Genomic DNA, 17,365 nt, shown 5'->3' on the forward strand with positions numbered 1-17,365 from the left:
GCGAGAGTCATTAAGATGAAAGATGGTGAGAAACCGACAGCAAGGGAAGGAGAGAAAAGGAATTGATGAGTTCCATGGTGACCTCATCGGCTTATGAAAACACTTGAGGCATTCGAGGCATTGTCGAGCTGTAGACACACAATTCAGCGCTGACCGGGAGGCAACCTGGGGTTTATAAGTGTGTTCCATTTTATTTTATTTTCGTTGTGTCGTTGTTTGACTTTGGTCTCGAGTTCTGTGCAGCATATCTTAAGTGTGGGGAGGCTTTTGATGCAGTGTGCGTCTTGGAGGTTTGGTAAGTAATTGGTTAATTTCACGGCTTTCCAGGTAAGTATTGCAAATTCCGACTTTGGAAGCATGTTCAGGGTGTTGTCGGGATGTCAAAAAGTGACTGGGTCAGAAAATGCCCGACCCCAATTCGGCAAAAACTTTCTGTTCACTGGGGACCATCGCACTACGCGATGGCCCTGGACAGCTCACCATTGCGCTACGCGATGGTGGCTGGGACTTCCCAGACATCTGACGCGATGACGCCAAGACCAACCCCATCGCGCTACGCGATGGGGTCCAAACCCTAATTTGAATTAATTGGGTCGCGTAGCGCGACTTGTGCTTACGTAGTGCGATGGGTCCACGGATCTCTTAAAAAAAGTTTATATATATATATATATATATATATATATATATATATAATAAATAAGTAATAATAATATAATAATAATATATAACAGCCCTCCCACTTTGTCTGCTGTATTTGATATGTATTTTTGTATATATTTGTATATTTGTTTGTGTTTCTTTTGGAACTTTGTGGATGTGTTCACTATAAACCCTCACGAGACCTTACTCGTCCACCCGGGCTACCGGGGGGTTTAAAGGGCTTGTTGCATACGCTAAATGCAATCGTGATTCCTACGAAAGTGAGTTAGGTCTTTTATTATTTTTAAATAATTAACAAAATTTTTTATGAAATTGACTAACTTGGCTCGGTAATGATTTTATAATACAATAATAATTGTAACTCTCGAAAGACCTAAGTCTTATACTTGTGAGTGGTTGCTTATACATGTCTCGAGAGTTGTGCAGATTTGGTTAGACATAATTGGTCAGTGATGGAGACATGTGTCACGAGTGTGTTGAGAGTTGTGGGCCGAGTTTCGCATTGCATTGTCTTTATTATCAGGTGATTTCGGTTTCATAAACTATTTTGTTATTTTTATTTTAGTTTTAGAATTGTAATTGTATATTTTTCTTTAGTTCATCACATTTGTTCCCCGAGTTTTTAAGTGGTCAAACTGTCAATTCAACCCCATCCCCCAAATGATTATTAATTGTTTTATTATTTTAACATTGAGGACAATGTCAACCTCAAGTGTGGGGATGGGGGAAAATTGAAAATTTTTAGCCCGATAGTACCTCGAACAGTATTCAGAAACTTAAGTTATTAACTGTCACTTATTGCTATTAATGCCAAGTTAGAGGTTTTTGTTCATGGTTGGTTTTTCAGCTTCTCGATAGTTTTCCTGGCAAATGTTTTTAAAATGAGAAGTTGAAAATGGAATCGTTTAGGCCGGGATAACGAGTCAAGGGGACGGGTATACATGTTTTATATCGGCAGCCCATATTTCCAGACATATTGTGAGATTAGCCCCAATACTTAATACACATATTATATAATAGATATAAAATATGTCTTGTCATTTATTGAGGGAAACCAGTATGTTTTACAGAATTAGAACTTGCTTGTCACATGCTTTTCGAGATCTGAATACCACCACCTGTATGGAGATTAGGACTTTAGAAGACCCATTCCGTACATATTTTCCTCACTAAATAAATTCCTTACCCAACATTATCCCCTAGGAGCCCGTTTGGACCATATTCCCTTTTCGTTTGTTAAACCGAACATTACATACCATTTCAGCCTTGGCCTTTATTTTATTTTTACCCGTGTGATGAAATCCAGTTCATTATCGAGTTGTACTTAGTTAGACGAGTTGTAAAATTGTTAAGTTCTGAGTTGTAATTATCAGTCATTTCAGTTAGTATTGATGCAAAAAAAAAATGAAAAATCAGGAAAAAGATAAAAATAAGTCTCAGTTAGTATTTCGGTTGTAAATAACAGTTGATAATGTAATTAGTCCGTTTGTATTTGTGAGTCTGTATATTGGTTTGTTTAACTGGGTTTCATCCACCTGAGTCACTAAATAAGCCTAATCCGCACCCAAACCTAAGCCTCAGCAAAACCCTAGTCTGAATCTTTATGCAACCGGTGGTTAATTGGTGGAGATAAGACTAACCTGCAAGCATATTAAGTTGTAACTCATATTAGGTATATTGAGGGCAAAGACATATACTGGCACATCTTTTGCTAGTCCAGATATTGAACCGAGTGTAGTGTTGATAGTATGAGGGGTACGAACATGTATGCCCTAACCGGAAACAAAGTACACTTGTCTGAGCGATTCTATAGTTTTATGGTGGCATTAACTTTATTTGTGGGTTGTCAATCTAGAAAGTGTCAGTCTGGGAAACTGTGTATGACCTAAAACCTTGCTAGTATTAATGGTGATAATTGATTGACCTATGATGGCGGTTAATGTTTACTTTAGAGTTTGCTTGAGGGCAAGCAAAAGATAAGTGTGGGGATGTGATGTTTGGTTTATTTGTACATATTTATTTGGGTTAACGTATTTTTTTACTCGTTTATTTTAGGAACTTTGGTACTTCATACATGTTTATTGTGTTTCAGGTCACAGGTACTTAACGCGCTTAATTTGGACCTGTATGAGCATGGAATGAAGACCCGGGATGTCCAGCACGCTTACCGAGGCAGTTAAATGAAGTTGCTGAGAAAAGAGGCCCATCGCGTAGCGCGATGGGTGTTGAAGGTGGGGCATCGCGCTACGCGATGCCCTGTAATTTAGACTGCGTTGACTTTTCGTCCATCGCGTAGCGCGATGGACCAGGAGAGGAGGCCATCACGCTACGCGATGGTCCCCAGAATCGTGAAAGTTAGGGTTTTATTATATAACATATTTGGACGACCCGAGACGCCATTCTTCACCTTCCAGGCGATTTCCAAAGCAGAAGAGCAAGTCCCGACCATCCCCAATCATCACTAAGTGTCCTACATGGCCTACCAGATCATAACCGAGGCCCGAGAGATGCCGATGTGCGGCTAGTTTCTTCGAGTCATACCCGAGATGTAGAGTATTGTATCTTTCAGTTTTTCTCATGTATTAAGAACGAATTGATTGTAACTATCTTTGATGTTAATCTATGAGTATTGATGTCTAGTATTATTGTGTACAACGTCAGTTTAGGTTTATTTCGATCGGAACGATTAGTGTGCCAGTTGCTATGATAATTGCTTGTAGGATTGTTTTGACTTGTTAATTGCAAGAAAGCATACGTTTGCCCTTAATTGAGTCACACTGGCAGGGACCGTTTGATAACCAGTGTCGTGTGTTAGCGAGCGTGGATGCCTAAGGTTTAACCGGTTAGTCGGTCTGTAGTTGACACAAGATAGTTTATATGTTAAGTTGCAGGAGTTTGCTGTTAGGTTACGTACTTGGATTCCCTGGTGTGATTTGTTTTGTTGATTGATTGAATCTTTGATTATTTGTTTAGCTATTATAAAACCGAACTGTTTGCTAGTGTGATCAGCACTTTAATTGAATTACTTCATAAGTTTAGAAATTGATTTCACTTCACACTGACCACATATTCCTGGTGGATACGATACCTGACTTACCCTAGCTGCTTAGGTTAATTAGGTTTTTGGATGACTCAAACGACGGTCATCAGCGATGGTCCCTTCACTTAGGGCATCGCGTAGCGCGATGTCGGGGAAATGACGTGTGGCTGCTGACTCAGCCCTTGTGACACGTGTTGATGCGTCATCATACACCATCGCTAGCGCGATGGCCTTGTGCTTGGGTTCCTCGCGTAGCACGATAGGTTCCAGAATTCAAATTTTTTATTTATAGTCCCTCGTCTTTGCTAACTAGTCACTTCTTGATCATACTTCCATTTTCCAAAAATACTAAAGCGGCCCTTATGCGGCTCGCGGCGATGCGAAGTGCAAAGTGCGTCATCAAAACGCCCATCACCCATCGCCTGAGCCTGATTCCGTGTGCGTGCGCGTCGGGTGCTTCGCACCCTGTGCTAGGACTATAGAGAGTGATTAGTCACATTAAAACATTTCTATAGAAACTTGCTTACTTATAAAGAGCTTCCATTTCTTTCCTTGTTTCCATGTGGGATGAAAGTTATCTTTCTTATTTATACTCATGTGGAATGGTTTCACTTTCTTCCATATTTCCATGTGGGATGGATTTCCTTACTTCCCTAGCATAAGAATACTTAATTTTTCTCATTTCAACTTTTTTTCCATGACTTATCTTGAGGATATTTTTAATCCTTCAACTTTTAAAAGTTGACAACTTTAGCCCAAAATAAATGTGGGTTTTTCCTAGATGTTACATTTTATTTATAGGTTTATCATAATATTTATGTTTTCCATTACCAACGTGATGAACTGATCAACAGTTCAGAGGTGGGGACAATGACGTAAATGATAACATCAACCTTGATCTCTCCATCATACAGAACAACCGAACATTTTGTTATTTTATTATGTAACTATGTTATTTTTAAAACGTAGATTTTAAGTTAGAGTATTCTTGAAATGTTAAACTAAGCATGTTATACACATTCTTTACTATAGCAAATGACGACTTCATAATGAACCTATACCAATTGAGTTTCCATTGTATCCCCGCTGCAACGTGGGGGTTTGGTGCAACTAGTTACTTCTATTATTGTGTATTGTATTAATTTAAACTTACTTGAGGTCATGAGTAATAGTTGTTTTTTATTATTATTTACATCATACTAATTATAAAGTAATAGACAATTTACTGTTTAAGATTTCTAAATATGTGTTATATTCGGATGTCATGAAAATGAATATTATCTTATTAGTCTTCGTAATCATGCAATTATTAAACTTTTACGGGCCTGACGCAACATACAATCGCGCAAATCCCCCAAAACTAGTTTTAGTTAAATTACAATTATAAGGAATAAGGAGTGAAAGCTAAAATAACATAGTTAATTTGATATTATATAAAAAATAAAAAAATTCGGTAATGATAAATATTTATTTTATGTTAAAAAAGTATATTTTTAAACAAACCCTGTTTTTTATAAAATATACTGGTGTGCTCACAAAAAATACCAACAAGACTATGTTTTTGATTTTGTTTAAAAACTTAATCATTAAAGTTATTAGAAAAAAACAACATTTGAGCTAAAACTAATTAGTGTGAAAAGAAAAAAGAAAAAGAAAATTTCTAAAATAGCCTTTTTAAAAGAGAAGATTCTCAAAATAACCCTTTTTTTCAAAATAATTTAAGATTTGGATTGAGAAGACGCATTGAGAAAAGATAATAATAATGAGGGATCAGTCCAAATTCTGAAGGAAAGTAACGTGGCAGACGGGATATGGAAAAATAATGCCGTACAAGTCCAAATTATTTTGTAATCTTGGAGCAAAAGTCCATATTTTTCCAAATCATTTTTATTCAAAAAACCATCTTGAGAGACTGTTTTTTTATATTCCCTACCTTTCCCGTCCATATTTTCAAATTCTTTGAAAAATATATTTTTTACAATTATACCCCTTAACCACCACCATCATGTCGGCCCCACCCCATAACCACCACCGAACTAAAAACACAAATTCATAACTAGATCTTTAATCCTATGAACAGATCCACTGTTCAAACCCAAAGATTCACATGAACCCATTATTAAAAATCCCACATTTCAAGATTTGAAGTACCAAGAAGCTCACCTGGAGTACCAGACAAAGATCAAAAGGCCATGATGGGTTTAAAGAAGCATAAAGATTGGATCTTTGAAAGGAATTTGAATCTTTTTAGTGTGAAATGAAAAGGGGTTTTTGTAACGTGATCTTTTAGCAGGAGAGTAGAAAATAGAGTATCAATCAATCAATCAATCAATCAATCATACCCAGTAAAATCCCACCGACAGCAGAGCTATAGGTAGGGTCTGGGGAGGGTGGGATGTAGGCACACCGTACCTCTATCCAAAGGAATAAAGAGGTGGCTTCCAGAGAGACCCTCGGCTCTAAGAACATGTGTATGAAGCAAAAAAAGGAAATCAAAGTTTAACAGTTATATAAAAAACTACTACTAATTATAATAATATTAATAAAAAGGTCACAGTTTAACCGCAATATAAAAGCTAATAATAATAATAATAATAAAATATGTAAGGGAAATACCATTATGGTATGTGACCTAAATAAGTTAAGTCTAAGCCCTAAGGTATTCAATTCTCTCTAAAAATCCTTAACTTTAATTCTACTTCTCCACGAATTCCTATCCTCAACCATGTCCTCGGAGAGGTTTAGGTCTATCAAATCATGCCTAATCCTCTCATCCCAAGTCAATTTCGGTCGTCCTCTACCCCTCCTCCCCTCTATAGTAATGTTTTCTACGGATCTAACAGGATTCGTCGTCTGTCTTCTCTTTACATGTCCAAACCATCTCAATCTCCACTCTCTTATCTTGTCTGCTATGTTCGCCACCCCTAATCTCTCGCGAAGCACAACGTTTCTTATTCTGTCTAGCCTTGTGTGCCCACACATCCAACGTAGCATTCTCATTTCTGCTACCTCCATCTTCCGCACTTGTGCCTTCTTGATGGCCCAACAATCTGTTCCATATAGCATTGCAGGTCTAACTGCCACCCTATAGAATTTTCCCTTCAGATTAGTCGGGAAACTCTTGTCGCATAATATACCTGTGACTGCTTTCCATCTACACCATCCTACCTGAACTCGGTGGGTCACATCACTGTCTAATTCCCCATCGCTCTGTACAAATGATCCTAAATACTTGAACTTCGTTACCTGTGGGACCACCTGCCCTTCAATTGTGATGTGTGCGTCTTCACTGTCGTTTATCTCACCAAAATCACAGTGTAGGTACTCCGTCTTAGATCGGCTAATCTTTAAACCTTTTGTCTCTAAGGTTGTTCGCCACTCCTCAAGCCTCATGTTTAGATCTTGTTTTTTCTCAGCAAGTAACACAATATCGTCTGCGAACATCATGCACCACGGGAGAGTCCCCTGAATCGACTTTGACAACTCATCCAAGACTACTGCAAAAAGAAACGGGCTCAACGCTGACCCCTGGTGAAGACCTACCTCTACAGGAAAGAAATCAGTATCCCCCACTGGCGCACGGACACTTGTTTCACTCCTGGTATACATATCCATAATTATCTCTATGTATTTCCTGGGTACTCTTCTACCCTCCAAGCACTCCCAGAGCACCTGTCGTGGCACACTGTCGTAGGGCTTTTCTAGGTCAATAAACACCATATGTAGATCACGCTTCTTCTCCGTATAGTTTTCCATTAATCTTCTTATAAGGTGTATTGCCTCTGTGGTGGAACGCCCCGGCATGAAGCCAAATTGGTTGACCGTAACCTGAGTTTCTCGTCTAAGTCTAACCTCAATCACTCTTTCCAATAGCTTCATAGTATGACTTAGTAGTTTGATTCCTCGGTAGTTACCACAACATTGGGCGTCTCCTTTGTTCTTATAGATAGGAACTACAACGCTGCTCCTCCACTGGTCTGGCATCTTACCTGATTTGAGAATACTATTGAACAGAGTAGTTAACCACATGACTCCTTCCTCCCCCAGACACTTCCACACCTCGATGGGTATGTTGTCTCGGCCAACCGCCTTAGACCTTCCCATCCTCCTAAGTGCGTCCTTCACCTCTTCTCGTGTGATCCGTCGGCAGTAGCAGATGGAGCGTCGGTGATAGAGTGAAAGAGGAAATTGAAAGAATCAGATGGAGCGTCGGTGATAAATGCTCATCTATAAATCTATAAATCAATCAATCCAACGGTTCAAGGTGGTGGTGATGGGGTGGGGTGGTGGTGGTTCGGTGGTGGTGGTGGGGTGGGGCCGACGTGATGGTGGTGGTTCAAAGTGGTGGTGGTTAAGGGGTATAGTTGTAAAAAATATATTTTTCAAACAATTTGAAAATATGAACGGAAAATGTATGAAACATAAAAAAACAGTCTCTCAAGACGGTTTTTTTAATAAAAAAGATTTGGAAAAATATGGACTTTTGCTCCAGGATTACAAAATAATTTGGACTTGCACAGCATTATTTTTCCATATCACGTCTGCTACGTTACTTTCCTTCAGAATTTGGACTGGTCCCTCGTTATTATTATCTTTTCTCAATGCGTCTTCCCAGTTCAAATTTTAAATTATTTTAAGGAAAAAATGACTATTTTGGGAATCTTCTCTCTAAAAATGACTATTTTGGAAATTTTAGAAACTAAAAACATGTACATTAAGATGGTGACATGTGGCAAATCTAAAGATTATAAACTAGTTTGGTGCACTAAACTGTTTGTTTTTTTTTATATTAAACTAAAACTTAATAAATATTCATTCAAAACCTAGGTAACTAGAAAGAGCTTAACTAATAAGTAATAACCATGTTTAAAAACATAAAATAAATAAATTTAACACCCAAGTTCATAATAAAAATAATAAAATTCAAACCAAAGATTATGATGTTTGAATGAGCAGAGATATGAACTCAAGTGCCTTAATTTGAATAATAAATAATCTTCTTGCGACTGCTTTCTCCTGCCAATATAATTGCAGCTGTATTCTGTCATGTTCTATGACCCCTCCCATGCGACTGCCTTGAACCAAAAAAGAAAATATATGCTGCTGCCCTTTTTTTTTCGTTAATTCTATTCTCTCACGGCAACATTAAATAATTGTTGTTCAATTCCCTTTTTAAAACGTTACCACCGCCTTCTTTTCTTGAGGCTCACGATTTTCCAATCTGGATATTGTCTTCATGCTTTGGGCCTTTTTTTTTAATAACTACACGAGAGAAAAGAAAGAAATATCGTCTATTAAATTTTATCCCCCGTATTACGGGGAGTTACTTACATTATTCGTTTTTAATTTTAATATTTATATATGTATATTTGGATTTTAATTTTATTTATTGTAAGAAAGCTAATAATTAATATACTTGAGGTTTGATGATAAAATAGTTTCACAAATAAATGATATGTTATAATCCGGTATAAAAGCTATCTGGGTTTGGTGATACTTATTACCCGTTTATTTTCTTTATTATAAAATTGTTTCTTAATTATAAATAATATCTTTTTTTAAATAAAATAATATTTTTAGTATATCCATATTTTATAGGATTTTCATATCAAATATTTGATGAGATTAATTTTTAATATAATGAGATGTTATAACCCGTTTAAGAGCTATCTGGGTTTGGTGAGACCATTACCCGTGAATTCGGGTCAAATGCGTAAGAAATCTTCATTTACAAATAAATCAATCTGATGGATTGAGAGAATGGTTGCTTTACATTTTTTGTTTTTTAATACTTATTTTTTTAATTTTTATTTTCTTTATTGTAAGAAAGTTAATAATATACTAAGGATTTGATGATAAAAGGGTTTCATAAATAAATGATATGCTATAACCCAAAAAGCTATCTGGAGTTTGTGACCCATGACCCGCTTATGTTTTTTACTATAAAATTGTTTATTAATTACAAATAATATCTTTTTCTTTTTAAATTGGATATTAAATTTTAGTATATCCATATTTTATAGGATTTTCATATCAAATAATTGGTAAGGTTAATTTTTAATTTAATGAGATGTTATAACCTGTTTAAGAGCTATTTGGTTTTGGTAAGACCCATACCCATGAATTTGGGTTAAATCAATGAGAGGCCTCCATTTAAAAATCAAGCAATCTGGTGGCTTCCATAAAAGGGGGGAGCGACCACATCGCGACACGTAGGATTTTAGGGTCTTCGTTTATATATATTGTTTTTCACTATAAAATTGTTTATTAATTACAAATAATATCTTTTTCTTTTTAAATTGGATATTAAATTTTAGTATATCCCTATTTTATAGGATTTTCATATCAAATAATTGGTAAGGTTAATTTTTAATTTAATGAGATGTTATAACCCGTTTAAGAGCTATTTGGTTTTGGCAAGACCCATACTCATGAATTTGGGTTAAATCAATGAGAGACCTCCATTTAAAAATCAAGCAATCTGGTGGCTTCCATAAAAGGAGGAGCGACCACATCGCGACACGTAGGATTTTAGGGTCTTCATTTATATATATTATAGATTTGTAAATTAAATATTCATATCAAAATAAATAATCTTTTACTCGCTAAAAAATGATTATGTTATTATTATTTTTTTTTAAATTTCTCTTTTAGACTTGTAATAATAATGATAATAACGAGAAATATTATTAAACTATTCATTTATTGATCTTAAGTTTAGTAAATGTACTCAAATTTAGCTCGTTGTCTTATGAACCCTTAAAAATTCAAATGTGAACCAAAATTAAGTAATGTTCAATAAAAACAACCTTGAAGTTACCCAAAAATATAGAAAATATTTATTATATTTATATATAATACTAGCTTTTGAACTCGTGTATTACACGGGATTTGTCAAATAATAAAAATAAATTAGGTCTGTTATTTAAAAGACATGAACAAAATTAAAGATAAAAAAGAAAATAAAATATATATTACAACTAATAAGAAGTTTAGAATCTCAAATTTACAAATTCAAAAAAATCTCTTTATATACAGCATTTGTAAATATTGTTTTGACCTATTACCCATTAATAACTATGATAAATGAGATGATAGATTAGAGAATTAGAAGGAAATTATAACATATTTTTCAAAGTTGTTTTTGGCTCATAACCCATGGATAGATAGGATAAATTAGATGAGAAGTTAAAGAGTTAGAAAGAAAATTATAACCCATTTGTCAAAATTATTTTAACCCATGACTCATTGATAGATAGGATAAATAAGATGAGAGATTAAGGAATTGGAGAAGAAATTAAAACCCATTTATCAAAATGGTTTTTGCCACATAACCCATAGATAGGTAAGATGAATGAGAATAAAGATTATACCAAGAATGAATGTGAGATTGACACGTCATCCTTATTATTTTCTTTTTTATTAGTATAGTTAGAAATTAGATAAGATCATATCAGTATACCAAACCATTTGCCATATATTCTTGGTTTTTAGTTTTGATTTTTTATTTTTTATTTTTTAATTCAAATAGTGGGTTGGGTTTGCGAGAGTGGTGTTAACTAGGTTTCTAAAAACCACCTTAGAAAATTCGAGACTTTTATGGATGAGTGTGGAGTTATGGAAGATGCTGCCAGAATGGTTGGTGTCTTGGAAGTTATAATTGAGTTCAGTAATAAAAAGTGGTCATATGAAACTGGCACGTAGATAAGAAAACGTACCAATATACGAAACCTACGCATGTGACGTGGTCGATGAAATGCTTTAACGAAGAATGAAAATTGAAGGACGAAATTAAGAATATGGTAGATTTTTGTCTTGTTTTTACTTTTGATTTATACTATAAGTCTATAACGTTTCTTTCTTTCTTTCTTTTTTTTTTCCTTCTTTATTTTTGGAAATCAATACTAAAAAGTATATTTAATCTAACTTTTAACACTTTTTAAGTCACGTAATTTAGCATTATTTATCAGACATATTTAAGATATCAGTTATACTTTTTAAATGCTTTACTTGAACGTACTTTTATAAAAAGGTTTAAAATTGTAAATTGGTCTTTAATCTCTCTATTATGTTGAAGTCTCATTGACCAAACATACGTTATTTCAAAAAAGAGTATAATATATGCTAATCTTAAATGTAAGTTATATAAAATTAATTGCTTGGTTGGTCCCTTTGATTTAGATCTTGTACCATTGGTCCTCCGTCCATAAGTTTAATAATTGCACACTTGATCATATAGTTTATAACTTATTAAAAACTTATGTGTTCCTTGTGGTTAAATTTTCGGGGAAATCCCCAAAATAGGCTAGTATGACTAATTTTTTTTCAAAAATAGCATAGGCTTACGAAAAATCTCCAAAATGGTCTATTTTTCCCGTTGGATCTGACGGAATTTCAACACTGTTCGACGAAATTTTTGGACCTTTAAAATCTCGCTACGTATCAACGTATTAATAGATCCAACGGAATTCGTTAAAGAACTGTCGGACCCGACGGAATTTTTAGTGGATCTGAAGGAATTCATCTTTTTCTACCTCTCAACCCTTAAGCCTTCATAACCAACCTCCATCTCCATCTCCATCTTTCTTATTTCTACACAAAATCAAGCAAATCAATAGTGCAAATCCCATTTAGTTTTTCGAGAAGAAAGCAACCGTAATGTTTTTTTTTCACTCTAGAACTCAAAATAAAAACCCCCGAATTGAAAACCTAGGGTTCGACATACAAATAAAACAGTGGGATCCGACGGAGGCATGAACTGAACCGTCAGCTGTTTATTATTACGCCGCCTAGATATGAAATCCGTCAGGTAGATTAAAAAAGCGTCGGATCCCCAATACAATTTGAATAGTATCAGCATCTGATAGCTTATACTAATCCTTCGAATCAGTTCTTGTTTCTGTCGAGGCAATGTTGGTTCATACTCCGACTTAGGGCCTAGGCGTGTGACCCATTAGTTGGTACCTGTTTTGTAAATATATCAGAGTTACGTTCTTTTAGCGAAAGTCTTTAAATAAAATATTATTATATTGAAAACTCGGGATTTGAATACCCCTTTGATAATTCAAATACATGTCTTTTGAAAATATGATTGTAATATTCTGAATAAAATATCTGAGACACCAAATAGCATCTAATGACTAAATCTCCAATCTTCTAATCAAATCTTCACATTTGTTATAACCTTTACTGCTTCCCTGAAATGGGGGGGGGGGGGAATACGTCAGCAAACAGTTGGTGAATGACGTTGACTCTATTGTAAAATCTTTTCAAAACCATTGTGAAATCAATAATAATAACTTTGTGACAACTCATTAGGCACCCAACTTAATGTGTTGTGATTACCCTAAGTACATGTACAAATAAAACATATACACACGATCATTTCTCTGAACAGCCCAATAGACTTCCAAAGGCGTATAGATTATTTGCATGGTCTCAGGTAAACCTGAGTCACCATAAATGAATGGATCCAGACAAATGTATACTTTTAATCAGAGTGTCTGTTTCTTATTAATGTAACACAAGGTTTTAAGGATTCATAGATCCTATGCAAATATTCTGACTCTTAAATAGTTAGTAAAAGTTTATAGCGTATTCACATTTCTATTTATTATCAGTTTCTGTTACTGATTTCTGCTTCTGATTGTTACCTCGGACCTATAGTACGAGAATAATCTTTGTATAAATATCTAGATCAACGATCTAGCTCCAAACCTTTAGTCTGTTTTATATAGCTTTAAACCTTCATAATTTATTTCTTTATATAAAGCATTTGGACCTTTAGTCCCTTTGTTTATTTACCAATCATGTGATAAGTTTCTTCTTCATGAAGAACATCTATACTGGGTTTCTTATTCAAGAAAAAATATTAATTTAACTATAACTTTTGTATTTAAATATTATATTTCTTAATCATAAAAAAATATTGTTTTGACCATACTCATTGTATGTAAAAGCTTACGTTTCTTAATCATAAAGAAACAATATTTTGATTATAACCTCTGCTTATGAAAAGTTATATTATGTTTAAATGCCATCAAGGTTCGGGCTATACCTCCGACTATGGTCTAAGCCATTATAATAATAAAATGACACTTAAGTGAAACCCCATACCTTACACGGGTAATTAGAGTTAGACGCCTAAGACTGACCGAGCAACACTTATGCTTTATATTGCGTTCTAGGGTTGAAACTGTCAGAACTTCGGAGCTTGACACGTACTTTGAGACCCGACAGGCTTCTCGAGATCAAGTGTGTGAGAGTGAAGGTGTTTGGTGTGAAGAGGAATGTGCCATGAACTCTCACATCTATAGGAAATTTTGAGTTCCTTCACATAGTGCGAGGGAAAAAGAATATAGCCATTCGCGTAGCGCGAAGGCCTTCAAACTTGTTGAGTCATCACATTGGCGCCACGTGGTCTGACACGTGTCCACATGTGTCACACGACCATGCTGGCCACTTCGCGTAGTGCGAAGAAAAGATAGGCAGGGTCTTCGCGTAGCGCGACACCGCCCACTCTTGGGTTTTGAACTTTGTCTTTAGCGAATCGCGAAGATTGTAGGATAGTCAGTATGGAGGTGGTGGCTTAGACGGTCATAGCAACTATGGTTGCTTATGCTTGTTGGTCTTTGGATTTTTTGAGTGATGCAGGCTAGTCATAATGAAGGTGGAGGTGGATGATTTTCTATGGTTTAGTTGAGATATGTGAATGGTTATTTATTTGTTTTGTTTTAGTATTGAGGGTAATATAATTACGTTATATGACTTAACTGAAAAATGTGTCCTAGTAAGCTAGTAAAGACCATCAATGTAATGAAAATTTAACCACCAAGATTAAATCTGTGATTATTAAATGTTAAGGACCAACAATGCAAGATTTGCCAAATAAATAGACCAACCAAACAATTGACTCTAGCTAAATTATCTAGTTTTTCTTAAAGAGAGGTCTAACATCCAAAACTCGTTTCCATTAATCTATTATATAAGTTTATTATAAAATTATAAACTTAACGTTAGAATAAAATAACTGAATAATAACACTAGTTTGATGATTTGATTTTGTAAAAAAACCTATCGTCTGTGTCACTGTGAGAGAAAATTTACAATTTTTGATTGTATTTTCCAATACACACCATTTTTAATTATGTATTATATGCTTTTCTCATTCATTCAATGTGGTGTAGTGATAGGGAGCATGGGTTTCTTAACGGAGACTCAAGTTCTGTAGTGATAGGGAGCATGGGTTTCTCAACGGAGACTCAAGTTCAATTCTCACTTATAACATTTTGGTGGGATATGAGTGGCTCTATGAAGGAAGACTGAGATCTTTATGATTTTTAGTTTGATCTTACGGCATCCGGGTTTTATCACCAGTGGGTCTTCGGGCGGTGGGTTTTCTCCGGAGCTGAAGATAACTTAGAGGCGATTAAGGATCCGTATGACTAGGTTTGACTAGCTGACGGTGGCTTTTGTCATTAGGTTACTCTGTATAAAGGACCTAGTCATTTTATTTTTGTTGGTCGTTAAAAAAAATTATATAGTTTTCTCGTAAAACGTAAGAAAACTTTAAACCTAGAAGATGTGATTGAAAACTTATCTACAAGTTCAACAATAATGGTGGCTTTATAGAGGGAAAATCTCATGCGATATGTACAGGGAACTGAAAGTGACAGGTGAACTACATCCACACACGTGGACGGTATCCATCCACTTTTGCTTTATAAATAGAGCCCAATGATCACACACATCAAACCACGAAGCCTATCAAACCCGATAAGAACCCAATCTTCACACACAACCAAATCACCTTTTTCAAGTCGATCATGTCTTGCTGCAACGGAAAGTGTGGCTGCGGCTCTAGCTGCTCTTGCGGCAGTGGATGCAAGGGGTAAGTTTTAGTGTTTTACTTTTGTCCAACTTTTAGTTATCTAATAATCAACAATTTTCTAAAATAAATCTTGAAAAACGAGAATGTTATGTACCGTTTTATAAAAACAAAACGTTAAAACGTTGGGAAATTACCCTATGATTTTTTGGATTTTTGGTTTAGTGACATGTCATTTTTTATTTCGTTAAAACGTTGGGAGTTCTAATCTCATAAAAACAGGTATTAAATAGATTTAGAAGCGGATTTTATATTTATGTGTTGGCGGCTAGAAAAGAAAAACAAAGACTTGCGAAAAAAATATAATTATGGATCCTAATTGGATTCTTTTATTGCTCTTAATAAAAGATAAATTTGAATCTTATTTACAAGAATCAATTAAGTTAATAATATATACCTATACCTATTATAATTATTTAAACTGTAGTTGGAAATTATTTTACTTTTATTAGAGGTTATATATATTCTTAAAATTATCTATTATTAACTTTTTTTAAAATTTGAAAAATTCGAAACAAGTTTTGAGGGAAACTCATGAACATTTGTTTGGGTAGATGCGGGATGTATCCGGACATCGAGGTCTCCCCCACCGCCACCATGATCGTCGACGGCGTTGCACCAAAGAAGATGTAAGTAGAACGATTCAATATAATATGCATTCATTAATTGCTAGTAAATTTTGTGCTAAGCTAAATACGTATGTATTGATATATGTAGGTATGACGATGGAAGTGATGCAAGCTTTGTGAGTGAAGGCGGACACGCCTGCAAGTGTGGAGCAAACTGCAAGTGTAATCCTTGCAACTGTTAAATGGGAGATGACAAATAAATTAAGAAACAGCCTCTGTTGATTGTGTCTTATGTTTGAAAAATAAAAAGAGCATTACCCCTTTGTCATCGTCCCTCAACCCACCTGTTTGGGTTGGGGTTGGGGTTCGGGTTCGGGTTCGGGTCTATGTTAGTCTCATAGCTACTATAAATGGTGGTTGCGTGTTAAAAGTATGTAGTATGATTATGGAGTATTTGGAAGCTTTGTAAGTTTGTTGTGTTTATGGAGTGAGTGAATTTTATGAAGCAAAAATTGGCTTGTGTTATGTTTAATTTATGATCCAGGTAGGTAGAAAGACACTAAAGTGGATATAATCACATGAACGAAAATATCTTCACCATACGACTCTCTGTCGACAGCAACAGGGTCTCATACCTATATTTCCTCTTTATTTGACTTTAAATTACTCTTAATTTATTTTTAGTTACGGATTTCATTTAACTTTTTAAATCTATGGATTTAAACCTAAGCCTGCTAAATCTTAGCCAAAGGTGTCTAAAATTTTGATATTACATATCAATGAACCATCAACACATCGTGTTAAAAGGAACGTCTGAGCCACTAAAGTGCAAACAGTTAGTCGATAAACGTGTCCCTGGACCTTCTGTCCACTCAAATCACTTGTGTATTTTCTTTCTAAGTTTACAAAAATCCTCTTATAAAATGCTTTCATTTTCAAAATTTCACTATTTTTATCAAATTATTATAAATAAAAATTTCTATATTTTTTGAATTTCATTATAAAACACTTTATTCTTTATTAATAATTATAATAAAGGCAGTTAATAAAAGAAATAAACATAATGTTAAAATGTATATAATTTCAAAATTAAATCATTAGACGTACTCATTATTTTACCTCATACTACAATCTAAATAATTTTCGAACCAAATCCGTTGGCTCAGATAACTTTTAAACCAAACCCATCGGCTCCAACAATCTTTGAGA

General features: G+C 34.8%; 1 protein-coding gene across 1 annotated transcript; it reads left to right on the top strand.

The window, feature by feature from the left end:
• The first annotated feature begins 15,456 nt into the window (after window positions 1–15,456).
• Window positions 15,457–16,439, top strand: LOC143619764 (metallothionein-like protein type 2). The gene is made up of 3 exons (XM_077091619.1): window positions 15,457–15,590; window positions 16,142–16,216; window positions 16,305–16,439. Exons 1-3 carry the CDS (start codon window positions 15,526–15,528, stop codon window positions 16,396–16,398), a joined length of 234 nt encoding a protein of 77 aa, XP_076947734.1. The 5' UTR covers window positions 15,457–15,525; the 3' UTR covers window positions 16,399–16,439.
• Window positions 16,440–17,365: the final 926 nt, after the last annotated feature.

Source organism: Bidens hawaiensis, unplaced genomic scaffold, assembly GCF_021521415.1.
Source record: "Bidens hawaiensis isolate Kalapana, Puna unplaced genomic scaffold, B.hawaiensis_p1.1 tig00002507_1, whole genome shotgun sequence".
NCBI classification, from domain to species: domain Eukaryota; kingdom Viridiplantae; phylum Streptophyta; class Magnoliopsida; order Asterales; family Asteraceae; genus Bidens; species Bidens hawaiensis.

Excerpts from the sequence above, each read along its gene's own strand:
- LOC143619764 (XM_077091619.1), top strand. The coding sequence starts at position 15,526 with ATGTCTTGCTGCAACGGAAAGTGTGGCTGCGGCTCTAGCTGCTCTTGC. Across the intron at positions 15,591-16,141 it reads TGCGGCAGTGGATGCAAGGG|ATGCGGGATGTATCCGGACA; the intron begins GTAAGTTTTAGT and ends TTGTTTGGGTAG. Across the intron at positions 16,217-16,304 it reads GGCGTTGCACCAAAGAAGAT|GTATGACGATGGAAGTGATG; the intron begins GTAAGTAGAACG and ends TGATATATGTAG.